The 17842-nt window shown below is 33.1% G+C and overlaps 2 protein-coding genes across 2 annotated transcripts in view; both read left to right on the top strand.

The window, feature by feature from the left end:
- Positions 1-4685, top strand: part of LOC123545253 (deleted in malignant brain tumors 1 protein-like) — a 68720-nt gene extending 64035 nt beyond the window's left edge. The window contains exons 5-8 of the mRNA XM_045331602.2: positions 223-425; positions 2518-2653; positions 3395-3662; positions 3908-4685. Of these exons, the coding sequence (XP_045187537.2) occupies positions 223-425; positions 2518-2653; positions 3395-3662; positions 3908-4088 (788 nt within the window). The 3' untranslated portion in view covers positions 4089-4685. The remainder of the gene's footprint in view (positions 1-222; positions 426-2517; positions 2654-3394; positions 3663-3907) is intronic.
- Positions 4686-6020: 1335 nt separating this feature from the next.
- Positions 6021-8110, top strand: LOC123522808 (uncharacterized). Its single transcript, XM_053516970.1, has 3 exons — positions 6021-6633; positions 7403-7679; positions 8038-8110. Exons 1-3 carry the CDS (start codon positions 6021-6023, stop codon positions 8108-8110), a joined length of 963 nt encoding a protein of 320 aa, XP_053372945.1.
- The last annotated feature ends 9732 nt before the right edge of the window (positions 8111-17842 follow it).

Here is a 17842-nt window from a genome sequence, read left to right on the forward strand (position 1 = left end):
ATTAAGGTATCCAGTTTCGCCGTCAAAATATATGACTGAAGTAATTCGTGTATACTATTATGGTCATCTTATTACTAATTCTTGTTCAGCAGACACAACTCTTTCAAACGATACCAAAAATGCATGTGGTCACATATTTAATTTAAGCACGATATGGACGCATAACAAACCTTTATACAACTGACAATTATATTAACTGCTCAGCACTATCACTGTTTACAGATTACAGTCTGAAGGGAGCTATACAAGTGGTATGCACTAACTATCACTGGTATATTACCGTGGACATGAACAAAATACGGCACGTTTACCCAACAGCAAAGGCATCTGATATATACCTTGGGGAGAATAAATGTAAAGGTGTGGAAAATGGTGACATTCTGATATTTCAACAAGACCTTTCCGAATGCTTAACTAGTGAACTGGTAAGTGTAACTAGTTTTATTACTGTTTCAGAATGGTAGACCCGGCATTTGGGTTCCATGTCTGTTGCTTGATAGCTTGTTGGTCTGGTTAGGAAGGTCGATTTTATCATTTGAGGTGTTTCTCAGGAATCCGTTTTGTATTTTATTGTGATCACGCTGTGTCCGTCGTCCGTCGTGCGTTCGTGCGTCCGTCAAGTTGTCCGTCCGTCGTCAACAATTGTGTTTAAACGACATCTCCTCCAAAACCACTGAATGGATTTTGACGAAACTTGGCCTGGTTGTTCCTTAGGTAGTCTTCTAATAAAGTTGTTCAAACGGTTTCACTTAGTTGCCACAAAGGAGCCACCAGAGCTAAAAATAGAAAAATCTTCAAACGACATCTCCTCCTAAACCTATGGTCAGATTTTGAAATAATTTCACACAACTGGTCCTTCTGTCACCCTCTACCAAGATTGTTCAAATTATTCTGATTTGTCAAAAAAACATGGCCGCTACGAGGCGTGGTCACTTTTCCCTATATGTATATAGTGGAAATTAACAAAATTTTCTTGTGTGAAACTGCTGGCCCGATTTTTAAATAATTTCACACAAATGGTCCTTGTGTGACCCTCTACCAAGATTGTTCAGATTATTCCGATTCGTCAAAAAATATGGCAGCCAGAGGGCGTGGTCACTTTTCCCTATATGTATATAGTGGAAACTTTAAAAAAAAAATCTTCTTGTGTGAAACTGCTGGCCCGATTTTAAATAATTTTACACAAATGGTCCTTGTGTGACCCTCTACCAATATTGTTCAAATTAGTTTGATTCATCAAAAAACATGGCCGCCAGAGGGCGTGGTCAGATTTCCCTATATGTATGTAGTGGAAACTTTGAAAATCTTCTTGTGAGAAACTGCTAGCCTGATTTTAAAATAATTTTATACAAATGGTGCTTGTATGACCCGCTACCAAAATTGTTTCCGATTCGTCAAAATAATGGCTACCAGGGGGGCGTGGTCACTTTTCCCTATTGTATATAGTAGAAACTTAGAAAATTTTCTTGTATAAAACTGTTAGCTCAATTTTAAAATAATTTCACACAAATTGTCCTTGTGTGACCTTCTACAAATATTTTTCAAATTTTTCTGATTCGTCAAAAAACGTGGCCGCCAGAGGGCGTGGTCACTTTTCATCAACAGTTTCTTTAAACAACATCTCCTCCAAAACCACAGAATGGATTTTGATGAAACTTTACACAGATGATCTCTGGGTAGCCCTTGTTCAAAGTTGTATAAATGGTTCCGGTTCATTGAACATATGGGTCGTTTTGCATAAAAATAGGTTTTCAGCTATCACCACAAAATCTTTTTCACTAGAGCTTTGATATTTGGCGTGTATTATAAGGGTTTGATTTTCTACCACAGTTGACCAAATTATTGCCCTAAGGTCAAAAATGGTCACGCCCCTGTGTGTGACATGTACTTACTATAAGCTTACAATAAGAAATTGAATCAATAATAGCTACAGCCTTGAAATCAGAGTTGTATTGTCTATAGTAATTGTTCAAATTATTGCCCTAGGGTAAAAATTATGTGTGACATGTATATAATATAGGCAACCTAACACTGTAGTTGTACCATTACGTTATACAAACACACTTAAAGCCTTGTACACAGGTGAGCGCTTTAGGGTCAATGACCCTCTTGTTTATGAGCCCCATTTGGTTCTGGGAAGAATTGGAACCACTGTCTTACCCTTGCATGATCGTAAGAGGCGACTAATAGGGTCTTAACACTTGGTTTTGCTGTAACTCTGTGATTCCAGCAGGTATACAAATTTTGATTCCATACCTCATGTTTTTATTCCGATGTAAATGAGATGTGAAACCAAAATTTGTAGTCCTGTTTGGCGCCAAATAACCTATACTGTGTTGGTGCGCCGTAAAACCTAAATTAAATCTTGTTTATGATAATAATATTTCAGCGGAACCCTGAATTCAAAGAAATTTAATGAGTGTATTTAAATGATTTTGTAAGCCCGTAATTTCAAATGCTTGGAAACATTATAACACCATGATAATTTAAAAAGTGGTACTTTTTTACTTTGAACAGCTTGTCGACGGAATTGAAGTGTACAACAACGAACTAATTTATGCGGAACACGATCCTGTATACCTGTTTATAGTGTTGCACTATAACTGGACAGTTGGAGTAGAATGTGACATAGGACAAAACGGAACTGCTATAGGTATGACGGATTTAAATCAATTTTTAGTAGATTTCAAATTGATTGTCTGGAAATTTAAAAGCCCTTCATATGTTTCTTAATTTGAGCACAGCGTGAAAATGTGTGCACGAGACTAGGTCGAGACCATTGTGGGTTTAAACATAATAATAATGATGATAATATTAATTTATTTTCAGAAAGTAACACACTAAGTACATAAAACACATACAATTTATTTCTAGTATGGCCTTCGATTTGAAGGTTAAAATGTAACCGACAGTTATACAATAAGCAGAAAACACATAAATAATACATAATTTGAAATGATTAGGATTTTCAAAATAAAATTAATCAATGAAGTAAGCCTTTATTTGACGTACATGTACATTCAAATACTGAAACATTTAAGTTGAGTGACCAGTGGTCTATTTTAAACACTGTTGCCTCATTGTACAATTTTGATTATATAAAATAGATCTTAATGATGCTCACGATACATATTAAGTGTAGAATTGTTCCTCTGCTTTCTTATCAGAATAAGCAGATACTAGTATAGTTCTTTCTTTCCTTAGAAAGTCATTTTCTATTATTGATGTCATTATTTTTAGTATCTCGGAATTCAAAATTTGGCTTTACCCTCTGCGTCTGTCAGATATGTCTTTGCCACTGACTGTTCCAAGGCGGTGCCCTGCTGTATTCCATCTTCATAAATGTTTCTGTCTGTTTGTTACTTCTATCTTGTTAACATCATTGGTTTTATAGGTGGATTTCCTAGTAATGCGACCAGTACAATAGCTCATAATGTCAGTAGTCCCCAATACCCCGTCAGCGTGTCCTTTTACAAAGATCAGGACTTCATCCACGAAATAGGTAAAGGAAATCCTTTGCATGCTGAGATAGGCTCGCACGTCTACGTCAAGGTGTTTACCACAGCCACTGACTGGAACATCAGGATGCGGGTTCACACGTGTTACACAAAACCGACTGAGCACGCACATGACCATATGAAGTACTTCCTAATAAAGGATGGGTATATACATTAATTCAACTCATATGTATCTGAATACAAAAATGTCTACAAATTGAGGAAAAAAACACCTATTAGAAATCTTTTTAAATAAAAAGGTTTGCCAGAAAATATTCAAAATATGTGTTAATATTCAGCGTTTCTGTGTTCAATTTGTTGATGTAGTGAAAGAAGATACAAAGAAACATTTAAAATTTTCAAATTTGTTTTTATTTTCCATATGAATTCAACTATAATTTGTCTTACAGGTGTGAAGTTAACACGAACACGCATATAATTTCCCAATCTACGCATGCGACTAGATTTGTGTTCGACAGTTTCGAGTACTCAAATAGCCACGAAGGAATCTATATGTTTTGTGACGCCCTATTCTGTGACTCCTCCGACTGGTCGGCACAGTGTCGTCAAACGTGCAACCCAGTAACATAAGGGAATCTTGCAACCTGAAAATAGAAAACTGATGGTTACGAAAACATTTCATAATGTAACTGATTTTAGTTTACTGATTATGTGTATTTATTTCAATGTAAAATTTCTTATCATGATAATATTATTATGTAGCAGTTAAAGTAGTTCTTTTTATTCAGACGGAATGTTATAATAGCTATTCAACATGTTAAGGAAATGAAAGCTGGTGAAAAGACTTGTGTACATGCATTGGAGCGATTTACATCACAAAATCATTTTGTCTTCCTTTCTGATGGAGATTTTACATTTTGGTAAATATATATTTTAGAGATAACTTATGAATTGAAACATTCAAACCTCAAGTTTATCGGATTTACAAATTATTCAACAATTCTATTGTTCACAATTCAGATTCATTTTCTTTAATATGCTTGTAAATTTACAATGAAAACATGCCTTAATCAATAACATTGTTATTAAAATGCAAATGATAGGATTCTAGAAATATCTAAAGTGTATGTAGATTTGTCTAAAAGGAAATGTGTATTCGCTGTTGATCTACAACCTCGTGTAAAATTCACTTCTACTTCATTGTGTCATTAAAACAGATGTAAGTAAGCAAGTCTCGTGATTTATCCATCATTATATCATGACTTTAAGGTAGCGTATGACGCTTTATGATCAACATTGAAAACACGGCTTACAGCTGTTAGGTCCCTATAGTTTAAAGTTTAAATGCATTTTATAAACAGTATCACCCGATTTTAAAAATTATTTGTTTCAAATTTATGATTTTCGTATGGTTAAGGGTCACTGCAAATAATATGAGAGTATAAACTGAAGGTGAAAACATACATTAAATTTTATATTATGGTTCCCTCAAACATGGAATAATACTTTATAAACTGCAGTAACACTTTTTAGTACAGGTGTACGCCTTGTTCAAATCTTGATGATAGATAAGACATTCTATTTAACTTTAGAACGTGACCTATATCTTTTTGTAAAAAGTCATGAAGCTACTAATTTCAAAAGTAATCTAAAGAAGGAAATCATAATGTATTTAATGGGGATGCTATTCAAAAACTTCGTAACATTTTGGATCATCAAATTGCTAAACTTATAAAATGTTTCACTAAAGGAGGCACATCGCATAACTGTGCTCAGCCTCTTTACTATTGGTCATACCATCACAGGAACAGTATGATACAAACCACAGGCAATCGGCGTGTGACTTTGACCCCTTATGAATGATGGACCCCCCCCCCCCGCCCAGTTCTCTACAACCCAGATCCCCAACTCTACAACCTCCATAGCATTATAAACCATCATAGCAACAAACATAATAACAGAAAAACACATTTCCAAAAAAAAAAAATGGTATGGTACTTTACGGCCAAACATTAAGGAAAAAATGGAATGGCCTCAGTAACGATCTCACTGCGTACACAATTTTCGGTCGATTTTTGAAAATCTGGTCTTAATCAACGCATAAAGCATTAATCTTAACGGTAAACATGCACTTTGGTCTCAAGGCTGCATCATTTTGATGCAGCGAGACGCTATTCTTTGACAAATATCATCTCGTACACGATGTGACCTAACCCGTATATTTCTCGGGCCAATAGACAAGTCAATGGCAGCCACCTATTCCCTTCGTTATTTCCAAGCACAATCGTGGCCAGCCTTTAGAAACATAAATAATTAGTCGCTTACCTATAATTACTTCGTGCAGTTTCCGTCAATAACGATGCATTGAGTCAATTTCCCAACGCTGTATTTCTCTCAAAACATCAGCTGCCATGTTTATACGGTGACCCGGAACTGGTTTACTGCGCAGCCTTTTTGCGATTGGTCGATTCTGGAGGTGTGTTCTCCACGTGAGCTGGTACCCTACTTCTACGTTATCTACCGTTCGTAAGCCTGTAATCAATTTCCCGCAAAAGTGTCAACATGGCTTCGTTAAACGCACAACAAAAAAGAGCGTTAGAATTCGTTTCTGGGGGTCACAATCTAGTACTGTTGGGTCCGGCAGGCACCGGTAAATCCTTCTTGGTGAATAGAGTTGTAGAAATATGTTCTACCACGGGGAAACAATGTGCAGTTACTGCCACAACAGGGATTGCATGTTCTGTGTATCCTGCCCAGCTCAAGCCAATGACCATACATCGTTGGTCAGGGATAGGTGATGGTCGTTATGGCTCATCTGAAATGAAAAGAACTGTGAAAAATAACGTCCGTTATAAAGACGTGATGGACAGAATTTCCAACACAGACGTTCTGATCATTGATGAATGCTCAATGCTTAGTAAAAGACTACTTGAAACTTTGCATGAAGTATGTTCTTTAAAACATCCACAACTTTATTTTGGTGGGATCCAAGTAATACTTGTTGGTGACTTCGTGCAACTTCCACCTGTGCCTTGTGCTAGATACAACGAGGATGGTTCATATTGCTTTGAAAGTGATATTTACAGAGCAGCTTTCCCTCACCATATTATTCTTAAAGATGTTATTAGACAGAAAGACAAATTAATGGTTGAGGCTATCCGTGAAATATCTTTAGGTGAAGTTTCAAACGACACTATCTCTTTAATCAAGCAATTAACACGCCCGTTAAATGGAGAAAGCATAAAACTTTTTGCAACTAATGACTTGGTTGATGATTATAATCGAGACTAAATACTGGATTTTCCTGGACATCTTGTTGAATTTAAATCAACTGACACAGGAGATAAAAAATACCTCAATGACATGCTGGCTGCCAAAAATTTGTGGTTAAAAAATACGAATTCCAGTTGTGTTAATTAAGAATTTATCCGATGTGTTAGTGAATGGACTTATGTGAGAAGTTTATGATATCTGTGATGACGGGAAGATTCTGGTGGAGTTCCCAAAAATGAATGAGAAAATTTATGTTGACAGGGTCAAATTTGAAGGTAATAAATTGTTTTTCAGCAATTTGATTTTGAAGGTAAATAGCTAAAAACCCATCTGTAACACTGAAAAATATGTATGTAGAAAGATAATGGTAAAAACTCATTTCGAAGGAAGTAAAGACATGGCATATATAGTCTAAAAATTATCGAACAAGTAATCACAAATCTATTTATTCTCAACTACAATGCATTCATACTTTAAATGATGCTAAATATACTTTAAGAATATCTGTCAATAATTCAAGAAGTGAGCTATATAGTTTTGCTTGCAATAAAACAAAGTTGTTTTAAGTTAAGATGGTGCACCAAATTAGCTGTGTCTTAAATCATTCTTGTATTTAACAATCCTCAAACATCAAGATTTTATAATGAAATTGTTTCTTCATTTTTTTCTAGTTTTTGATCCCCGGAAGAACAAAGTTGTTGCTACCCGAGAGCAGTTGCCCCTAAAGCCAGCATATGCTTTGACAATACAAGTCGACTGCAGGGATATTTTCAAACCGGGACAGCTTGGTGTAGCCATTGGTAGAGCTCGTTCCTTAGATGGACTTAGAGTTATAAATTTCAACAAGAATGCCTGTATCAAACAGCCAGAGAAAATCCAGAGGTTTCTCACTTTGGAAGATTCTATTGAGACAAAGGATGATAGAAGCTGTTGTAACAATTATGCCAGGTTAGACATGTCTAGTTTAAATATAATATATATATACTTTTAAGATGTTTACACACTTGATAGAAAGATACAGTATAACCTCTCTTTGAGCAAACACCTCTTTACAAAGACATAATTATGTCAACATTTGGTTGATTATCCTCTCAAGGGCAATAGATCACATATTGAATTAGTGTCATAGTTAGATTTGCACTTTACCTTTTATTAAAGAACACTGAAATAAGCAAAATTGTTTTGGTCAACCTTATGTACAGTTCGGAAAAAAAGTTTATTTTATCTTCAAGTTTATTACTACGGTACATTTTGTACTAGTTGTTATATCTTGACATGCATTTACCTTAATAGTTACTAATTTAAGTCTCAGATCAGATAACCAAGTGAAAGAAGTAATGAATGACAAAATCATTATGAGATGTATAGTTATTGCTTAGGTGTTTAAAATTACTTTACCTGTCAATTTTCTTCTTTTGTTGGGGTAATTCTTGACAGAAAAGTTGTATGGCATAGCAGCGTCACGTCCTTTACCAGCATTTGCCTTTCTTGATACAAGGTTTTGCCCCAAGATGACACTATTTAGGGTTCTTTTATACTGTAACGCATTTGGATTGGTGTTTGCACCATTGTAGGTAGACCTTTGCTGATTAAAGGTATTTTCTACTACATCTGAGTTTATTAAAGCTGGCGTCACAAATATTTCTTTTGTAGACTCAATCACCATTTTACACAGTTCAATAAATCCAGTAATACATGACTGTATGTCTTCATGACACTGATATGACATTAGACTGGATGCTTTTTCTTTTTGTGAAAGGTTACTACTGGCATTAATGTCATCTTGCCAGGTCTTGAACCAAGTACCTATTTCTGATAATTCCTGAATCATTGAGTCTTCAGTGTGTGAAATAGGCCTCATGTCCTTAAATATGTCTATCAGTTTTGAAGTTTGTTTCAAAAACTCAATGACTCCATTCAAAATTTCACCGTTTGATCCCAGGGATAACTGATAATATATCATGGTGTTTAACATTTCTGAATTTAGAATATCTTCTGCTAAGTGGTTACGCATTTTTGAATGACATGTTAAATAAATATGTTCTTTTGTAAGTTTCCTGTGAAGTTGTAGGCAGTTGTTTTTGTCCCAGTTGAAGCAATCAACAAACTTTTTCCACTGAATAGTATATGAAGATGGTAGAGTCAAAAGTCTTGTTTGTTTTTTAGATTTACCTTCAGTGCCACTACTAAAAATATTATTCCGTATCTTCTTTATCACATGGGAAATATCCATGATAAAGACAACATCATTAAAGTTACATGGACATGGTGTTTTAAATGATGTATTATTATTATCAAGGTTATATTTCATGAAGTTTCTATTACTCTGTGCACCATCTAAACTAGTGTAATATACTTTAAAGCCGAACATCTGAAGCTTATCAACTGCTTCCCAAAACAGAACGTATAGCTCAGCACCTTGGACCCCATTTGTAATGAAATGTGCAAAGGGAAATCTGAAGCCGGTTAAACCTAAAAATACAAATTGCAATGCATATGTTCTTAGTGTTTTTTTTTCATTTTTACCAGTTCTTAATATAGTGCATGCATTTCCCTCATCTCCAACATTAGAAAAGCCACACAGTTCCACAACATCTCCATTTTTTGATATCTGAATATCTGACTGTATAGCCATTTCATCTATAACGATTCCACCTACCCATCCATCTTGGTGAATTTCTTTCCTAACAGCCTCATTGTGCATCCATTCAAGAACATTATCATCAAACTCGACTTCATGCTTTACTTTATTTTTATAGAGCACTAGTGTAGAGGGACTAGGTTGTATGAGCATTTTTGTTTGCACGAAAAGACTTGTAAGATTGAGGGCTTCTGCAGTACCATTGTAGGCAAACGGAAATAATTTTTTCTGACCATCGTCTTCCTCGTGGATCTCGGCTGATATTCTCTGCCTGACTTAAAATGAGTTCTACAATATCTTCTGTTACATCTTGGATCAAATGTTTAATGTCATCTAAAGTTATTTTTCTTTTTGGCCTTTGGTCTTGCTTTTTAAAATTTTCAGTATTATTTTGTGACTCAGGATTAACATTTTCCTTGTTTACAGTATGCTCATTTAATGTTATTTTTTTGGCATTTTCTGCAAGTCATTTTGACACTATTTAAGGGAACAACTCTGTCACACAAAATAGTTCTAACAATTCTTTTTTTTCTTTTTGAATTGTTTCACAAACGTGGAACAACCCGTTTATTCTTTCATTTCAACATATACATTAGTAATAACATACATTGATATTTGAGTATGAGACAATATATGAGATATACATCTGAGCAATACTTTCTTGATATATAGTAACTTGAATACACAATCACATATTCTTTAAAAAAGCTTTCAAAGTATACGGATTAATATTCCTATTTTCATAATAGTTGATTAAAACTAAAATATCGTAATATAGAATGTTCCAAATGTTTAAAGCCTTTGTTCGTCTTTCGCTAATAAAATAAGTTTTGTATAAGCAATATGAAATACAATTTAATAATAAATTTATATTGTCATATTCACGGAGTTCTATCTTGTATCCAATAATCAAACATTTCAGATTCCTAAATGATTTATCAAAACCACATCTATTAAATGTAACTTCAGTTTTTGACCAGAAGGTATCTAAACAAACTCATTACAATATTTACATAATGGACTATTTTCTATGTTCCACTTAAATAGATTAGCTTTGTTGCTATTATTCTGTGTATAGTCTTATATTTAAATTGCTTTATTCGATTATCTACTACAACTTCATTTAATACATAGTAAAAAGGTTCCCATTTGATATTATTTGAAAATAGCTCTTCCCAATATTTGTGAATATACGGTTTGTTAAATTTGGCGTCGAGAAAAGAATTGTATATGTCTTTGTTTACTGTATTTTCGATTAATTTGTGTTTGACGTACATATTAAAAGATGTTTTTACCTTCGATTTTATTGACTCTTGAGAAGTAAGAATTTCTTTCCAATGACCAGGAATTGATTTTTTGAGTATGCTAATCTCAGCAATCCAGTTGTGTTTGTTTATAAGTTTTCGATATATACTGTTTGTATTAATTTCACCATTGTCAAATATAATATCGTTTATAAATATTAAACCAGAGTCAACCCATGATTGAAATAACAGACATTTTCCATTGTATTTTATATAACGATTCCCCCAAATGATTTGTTTCCTTATGTCATAAAATGTTTTTAGCGTTTTTGTATTTGCTTTGTCGGTTTGTTTTAATTCTATCCAAATTTCAATAAGGTTTTTGTAAAATGATGGAATAGACAAACTTGTTGTTGGTAAACTTTTAAAAGAATCAGTATTCATATTAAATACTAGAAAAATTTTACCATATTGGTTTAAGAAAAATTTGGGTATCAGTTTCCAATTTGCATTGTCTAATACTTTTAAGCTTTTAACCCATTTAGCTGTTATTGATTTGTAATAGGAATAAATATCAATCATATCTAGTCCTCCTTCTAATTTATGACCGATTGTTGTTGTTCTTTTGATTTTGTCGTTTTTGCCTTTCCATAGAAACTTAAAAAATAACGAATTGAATTCATTCAAAACAGACTTTGGAGGGATTAGATTTTGCAGTAAATATGTAATTTTGGGTAATAAAATTGACTTAATGATTAAGATTTTACCGTACATCGTCAAATTTCTTTTGTTCCAGGCGTTAATAAGAGACTGGCACGCTGCTAACTTTTCATCCCAATTTAATTTATCACTTTCATTTTTGTCATTTCCAAAATAAATTCCTAAAGCTTTAACATGTAGATTTGTAATTTTTATTTGGTTCAAAGTCTTAATAGTTTTCGTTTTTGACTTCCCTATCCATAGACCAATTGTTTTGTCTTTATTTAGTAGTAACCCAGAATTCATCAATTATTTGTAAAGCAACTGAGATATCATTTTCATGTTTTAGAAACAGTGTAGTATCGCCTGCTAGTTGTGTTATTTTGATTTTTCTAACATTACCATCATAATTTACAGAAATACCATTAATGTTTTCACAATCACGTACTTTTATTGCAAGAATTTCCGCTATAATGATGAATAATAGGGCTGATAAGGGACAACCCTGACGAATCCCACGTGATATTTTAACGAAATTTGATTTCCATCCATTATTTAAGACGCAACTTGAAATATTGGCATAAAGCACATGAACCCAGTGTAAAAAGGAATTTCCAAAGCCACAACGTTTTAAAATTTTAAACATAAAGCTCCATTCGACCGTGTCAAATGCCTTTTTGAAATCTAAAAAAAGAATAACTCCATCTATGTTTAATATTTCTGTGTAATCTATAATATCTTGAATTTGTCTAATGTTAAACCCTATGTATCTATTTTTTATATAACCTTGTTGGTCTAAACTAATGATTGTTGGGAGAACATGTTGCAATCTCTTTGCTAAAATTCTTGCTGCTATTTTATAATCGACACAGAGAAGGGAAATAGGCCTCCAATTTTCTAGATTTTCTGGATCACCTTTCTTGTAAATTAATGAGAAAACACTTTGTCTTTGAGTATTAGATAGTCGCCCATTATCATATCCTTCGTTTAATGAATGAGTTACTAATTTTCCAATTAAGTGCCAAAATTTTAGATAGAATTCGACGGTTAACCCATCTAGACCTGGACTTTTGTTAAGTTTCATATCTTTTAAAGCGAGATAGCATTCTTCGTGAGAAAATTTACCATCGCATATGTTAGCTTGTTCATCTTTTAAGACATTTTCAGGCATTGCGTTTTGCAAGTAAATATCAGTATCGTTATCTTCAACACTTGTTTTAGATTCATATAAAGATTTATAAAAGTTGACCTCTGCATTTAATATATCTTCTGTTTTTGTTATTGAATTATTATTAATTTTAAGTGATGTTATTACCTTTTACGTTTGTCTGGATTTTTCTAAGCTATAGAAATATTTTGAATTTCGTTCACCTTCTTCAAGGAATTTTACTCTTGACCTTATCTGAGCACCCTGGGTTTTCAGGTTGTATAATGATTCAATCTCGATTTCTAGTTTATTGATTTTTCTCTTCGTATTTTCGTCTAGATTTGCATCAGGTATGGAAAGTCATATTTTTAGTTCTTTTTCGAGTTGCTGTAGTCTGTTGTTCCTTTGTCTAGTTTTTACCTTTGAGAATCTTATTGAGGAGTCACGTATCTCTATTTTGCATAATTCCCATTTTGTTTGAAAGCTATTTATTGTTAAAGATTTTACAGAATTAATAATGTTAGTTATAATAGTTTCATACTCTGGATCATTTAAATGAGCATTATTTAATTTCCAAAATCCTTTACCTCTTTTATTTGGAACTTTTAATTTTAAAGAAATTGCCATGTGATCAGTGTGCTGAATAAGAGCTGGACGAATATCGGTGCTGGAAATAAGAGGCATTAAGTTTTTTTCAACTAGCCAAAAATCAATTCTACTTTTTTCTACACTATTTTTCCTTCTCAAAGTAAATTGAGATTTATCATTATTTTTATATTTCCATATATCAAGTAAATTTTGAGATTTGGTCATTTTTTCAAATTTGTTACAAGAACATTCTTTGGTTTATTATTATTTGAATTATAAATACGATCATTATGAGATAAGACATCATTATGGTCGCCCCCTATAATTTTAACTCCTTGGCATGAATTAATCAGTAAATCGGTCATTTCTTTGTATAATGAATTTCTATTCTTTTTATCGTTTGGTGAATATATATTTAAAAGTGTAAAAACATTTTCATACAATTCAATATTTAACAAAACGTATCTACCTTCAGTATCGTATATTTCATCTAATTTGTTGTAATCTAGCGACTTACTTATCAAAATTGTACAACCTCGACTGTTTGTATTACCAAAAGAATGATACAAATCCCAATTTTGAAATTCATTCCCAATGTCATTTTCTAAATCTTGCGAAAAATAAGTTTCTTGTAAAAAAGCAATATTAGATTTTTGATGCTTAAGCCATTGTATGAATCTACCTCGTTTTAATTTGTCTCTAAGGCCTTGCGTGTTTAATGAAATAAAATGGATAAATGAAAAATTACTATTTTCTTTGGAGGTCATTGAAATGTATAGATTTTGCTATGTGTATGTACAACTATATGTAATAATCAGACAATTCGATAAAATTAAAAGGCACATCCCATATATATAATATGAGTAAGAACAATATAAGTACAACTTGTACAACTTAATGTCACAGTAATAAGTACAATTTATACAACTTCATGTTATAGTAATAAGTACAATTTATACAACTTAATACAATAGTAATAATAGTCACGTAACCTCGTAAGTATCTTTAGATAAGTTCTCGAAGACACACTAAATAAAATTGTATCGTCTGTTGTGGTAGCGTACAAAAGTTGGTAAACTTTAATATGTTAAAATTTATTTTATGTTCGTATACGTAGTAATTAAACAAATGGAGAATAAAAGTCGTAAACTTGTTAGCTATACACATCTTAAACTAGCAAGCTAGAAGTACGTTGTGTAAATTTCACGAAACGAAATAGAAATCTTGTGCGTGCATGTATTGCTTGCTTATAAGTTGTAAACAACACGCGTCTATATATTCTTTTGGTAAGAGAAAAAGCAATATTACATGTATTTACGTTGTTTACAACAGTATGAAATAATATATACAATCTAATAAGCATGTTATTCATTATTATGACGTTTAATATAACTTTTAAAAACACTACTTATAGATATGCTACTTAATAGTACGATCAGTAGTCTAGACATATTATTAAGTAATACGATTATTAGTCCATTAATGTATAAACATGTCATCTAATATAACAATCTCAGTAATGCATATTCTGTATTTATAATACTCTAACCATACGTCTGGTTTCCTTAAATTATGTACATGTAAATACATGTGCACTAAGTGTTTTGTTTTTGTTTATACAAATATATAATCTATATTTTAACCTCAAAAGGTTACTTTTAATATTTATCATAATTTTCATATATTCTATATTGTGATAGTTTAAAACCGGTAATCTGATTCATTGTCCGTGAAACATTTCGTTCTTTACACTTAAAACTCGTAGTATTTTAAAAAAGTTATTTTTTCTTTTTATTTTGTCTCTTTGACCCTGTTTCAGTTGAGTGCTTGTCTCGCAGTTCTTCAACTGGTGTTGGGGGTGATCTGTCAGTCACGTTCATCTGTCTTCCTTTGTTCGGGGTTATGTATTTATCCATTGACTGTTGTGTATCAGCCGAGAATGTTACTTTACCTGTGATTTTCGTGCTATCACTAGCGGCTGTTGATATCGGAAAAGGACATTCCGATTTTGATGTTTGTTTTCCGGTATTTAGCAGCTGACTTTCGGTTTCGGGTGTTGACTCCGATTCCTCTGAATCCGTTTCCGAATCGCTGACAGGGCAGTCAGCTTTCTTGTGTCCGCTTGTATTACACTGTGTACATATCCAATCGTTTGGGCACGCCGCGAACACATGCCCCTCCTGTAAACATTTTGACATTTCTTTGGCCTATTGTCAGTTTTATTCTGGCCAAAATGTAGAACACGGCCATTGAATTTTCCAAATGACATAAAGGCAGGTAGGGGTTCCTTGAGGGTAATAGTTTTAACAATGATTATGCGATCTCCCGTTTCGCAGTTGGTCAGTTTATCGTTTACTCTTAGTTTTTCGCGAAAATGTGAGATTACTTCAAGTCCCTGTAATGTAAGAGTTCTTACTAATAAACCGTCATCTACTGATAAGGGAATATTTTTTATCCGTATTTTAGTAGAATTTTCGCTGTCCAGACGATCTGGGTTTGTGTTTAAGACCCTTATAGTTTTGCCCCTTAAAGGTACCCCTTCGGACATGAGTGTGACTTTATCCTCTATGTTGTCCGTGTAGACTCGCCACATCTTACGCACCCGTTGTAAACCTTTGATATGAGAGGCATCAATTCTCTCTCCGATAGCTTTATACAGTTCAACATGAGTAATCCATTCAGCCTTAGAAGGATTGCGGCTACCAAATATATCAGTCTCTTTCAAAAACACCAGAGGTATAGCATGTACGTGACTGTCCTGACTATTCTGACTGTCCGATAGCTGTGACACTAACGTGTCCTTATTTTCATTTATATTTCATTTATGGTAATTCAACAAAGTAAACAATACCGTTGAAGAATTATTCCGTTTTAGTCCGTTTTCTATCACTTTTCACTGTCACTATATGTCTCTAAATACTATATTGATCAATTTATCTCACAGAGCATAAAAACACCGCCATAGCGAATATCGGCATGCTCTCAGTCAGCAGTTCTAACAATTCTATGTTGAATGCCCTTGTCATTTTTAAGATGTTCAACACTGTGAAATCTTGTAACTATAAGGGATTTATTTACTGCTACACCTTCACACAATTTCAATCTTTTGACAATTTCACACACTACTAAGATGCTTTGTTTAGTGTTCTGATATTTATTTGACACATATAAACTGTCAAGGTTGACTTGCTTTCCACAGATGCTAAGACTCCATGAATTATCTTTTTGAAATGTCACAATTTTGTAAATTGGTTGGTCATGTAATGAATAACCACTTATTATTTGGCATGATATTGACAGTTCCTTTTCTTCCAATAAAATAAAGCCTGATGGCAAGTGATTCTTAATGTCTGACAGTTCTGTAAAATTAATGTGCTGTTCTTCGTGTGGTAGCCTACCTTAATGCCTTTGTAAATTGTCCTTGTTTCATGTGCGTTTGTCTTCCTTTCCTTTTTCACATTAGGATACACCTTCTGTATGTGTTCCGAGAAGGCACGTTTCTTAATGGTAATCCAGCTTCCTTGGTCTCAAATTCAAATATTTCAAGTAGCTTATTTATGTCAACTTCAGAATTACCATCTTCTTCCACCCTAGTCAATAGCCTGAAAAAAGTAAATGCAAGTAAATGTAATGAAATAGCTATTTTTTAAAGATTTTTTTGTCAGATGTATTAAATGTATAAGTTTGATAATGAAAAATGTCCCTTAAAGCAGAAAAGATGGGAACATTTAGCTTGTTAGAAATATTTTTGCTGTCATCAACAAGTTTTTTTAACAAATTTGCAATTTTTTTGCTCATTTGAAACAATTTTGGGACAGAAGCCAACATTTGTTCCATTTACTTGACACAATGACCAAGTCTTTTCCAGTGCATTTCTGTTCCAATAGTGTAAGCTCTTCTGTAAAAAATAGTGTTGGAATGCTGTTGTCATGAATTTCAAATAAAAGGGACTGTACGCATATAAAAATGGTCAAAAATTATTCCAACACATGTAGAGGTGGAGACAATTACAATTTTAAGTCTTTAAGTTGTTTCTGATTTTTGTGTTAATAGTCATAGCTGGCTAGTGTCAAAAAGATGATACGGCTGTACCACAGTATTTTTCCTGTAAGTTAAAGATGTTAAACAGACATAAATAGTGTCAAATATTCGGTAATTTGTTGTAATTGTGAGAACCGCTGTATGTGTTGTAATCCAAATTATGTACTGTTTTTTCTTGTTGGAATGCTATACTGGATGAATTTTTAAAAAAAAAGGAAAAAAAAAATTATGCCAACGCAGTAGAAGTGGTTACTATTACAACGCACTGGGATGTTTCCGTATCTTTTCGGTTAGTGAGGCAGAAGGGTGTCAGAAGGATAAAATAACTATTCCACAATCTATATCCTGTGAATGGTGCAATTTAATCAAGTCAAAAATGCTAAGAATACATAAACTGATGAGATAAACAGTAATGCGTTGTAATTGGAACCACTTCCTTATACGTTGCATTTCAACTGATTTTTTTTTTTTTTTTTTTTTTTTTTATGCATTCAATCTGACCATGAAGATAATTAATTTGTATGATAGCATCATACTAAAAAGTGTTATGCAAACACAATCAGACTTTTTGTACATTCTTACATCTTTTTATAAATACATACTGCACACAATTGTGTACATAACTGGTGCATTTTAACAGTGTTTGTTGCTAGAAAGGATCATATGCAGGCTTTTTTGTAACATGTTAAAAGCAAACTCAAAAGAAAATATACTGTTGACAGCAAAAATACCATTATCAAGCTATATTTAT

The sequence above is a fragment of the Mercenaria mercenaria genome, chromosome 10 (genome assembly GCF_021730395.1).
Source record: "Mercenaria mercenaria strain notata chromosome 10, MADL_Memer_1, whole genome shotgun sequence".
NCBI lineage: Eukaryota > Metazoa > Mollusca > Bivalvia > Venerida > Veneridae > Mercenaria > Mercenaria mercenaria.

What these genes read in the sequence shown, in the direction of transcription:
- LOC123522808 (XM_053516970.1), top strand. Translation starts at nt 6,021, where the DNA reads ATGGCTTCGTTAAACGCACAACAAAAAAGAGCGTTAGAATTCGTTTCT. An exon ending in TATCCGTGAAATATCTTTAG is followed by an intron (nt 6,634 to 7,402) that starts GTGAAGTTTCAA and finishes ATTTTTTTCTAG; the next exon opens with TTTTTGATCCCCGGAAGAAC. An exon ending in TGTTGTAACAATTATGCCAG is followed by an intron (nt 7,680 to 8,037) that starts GTTAGACATGTC and finishes TACTAATTTAAG; the next exon opens with TCTCAGATCAGATAACCAAG.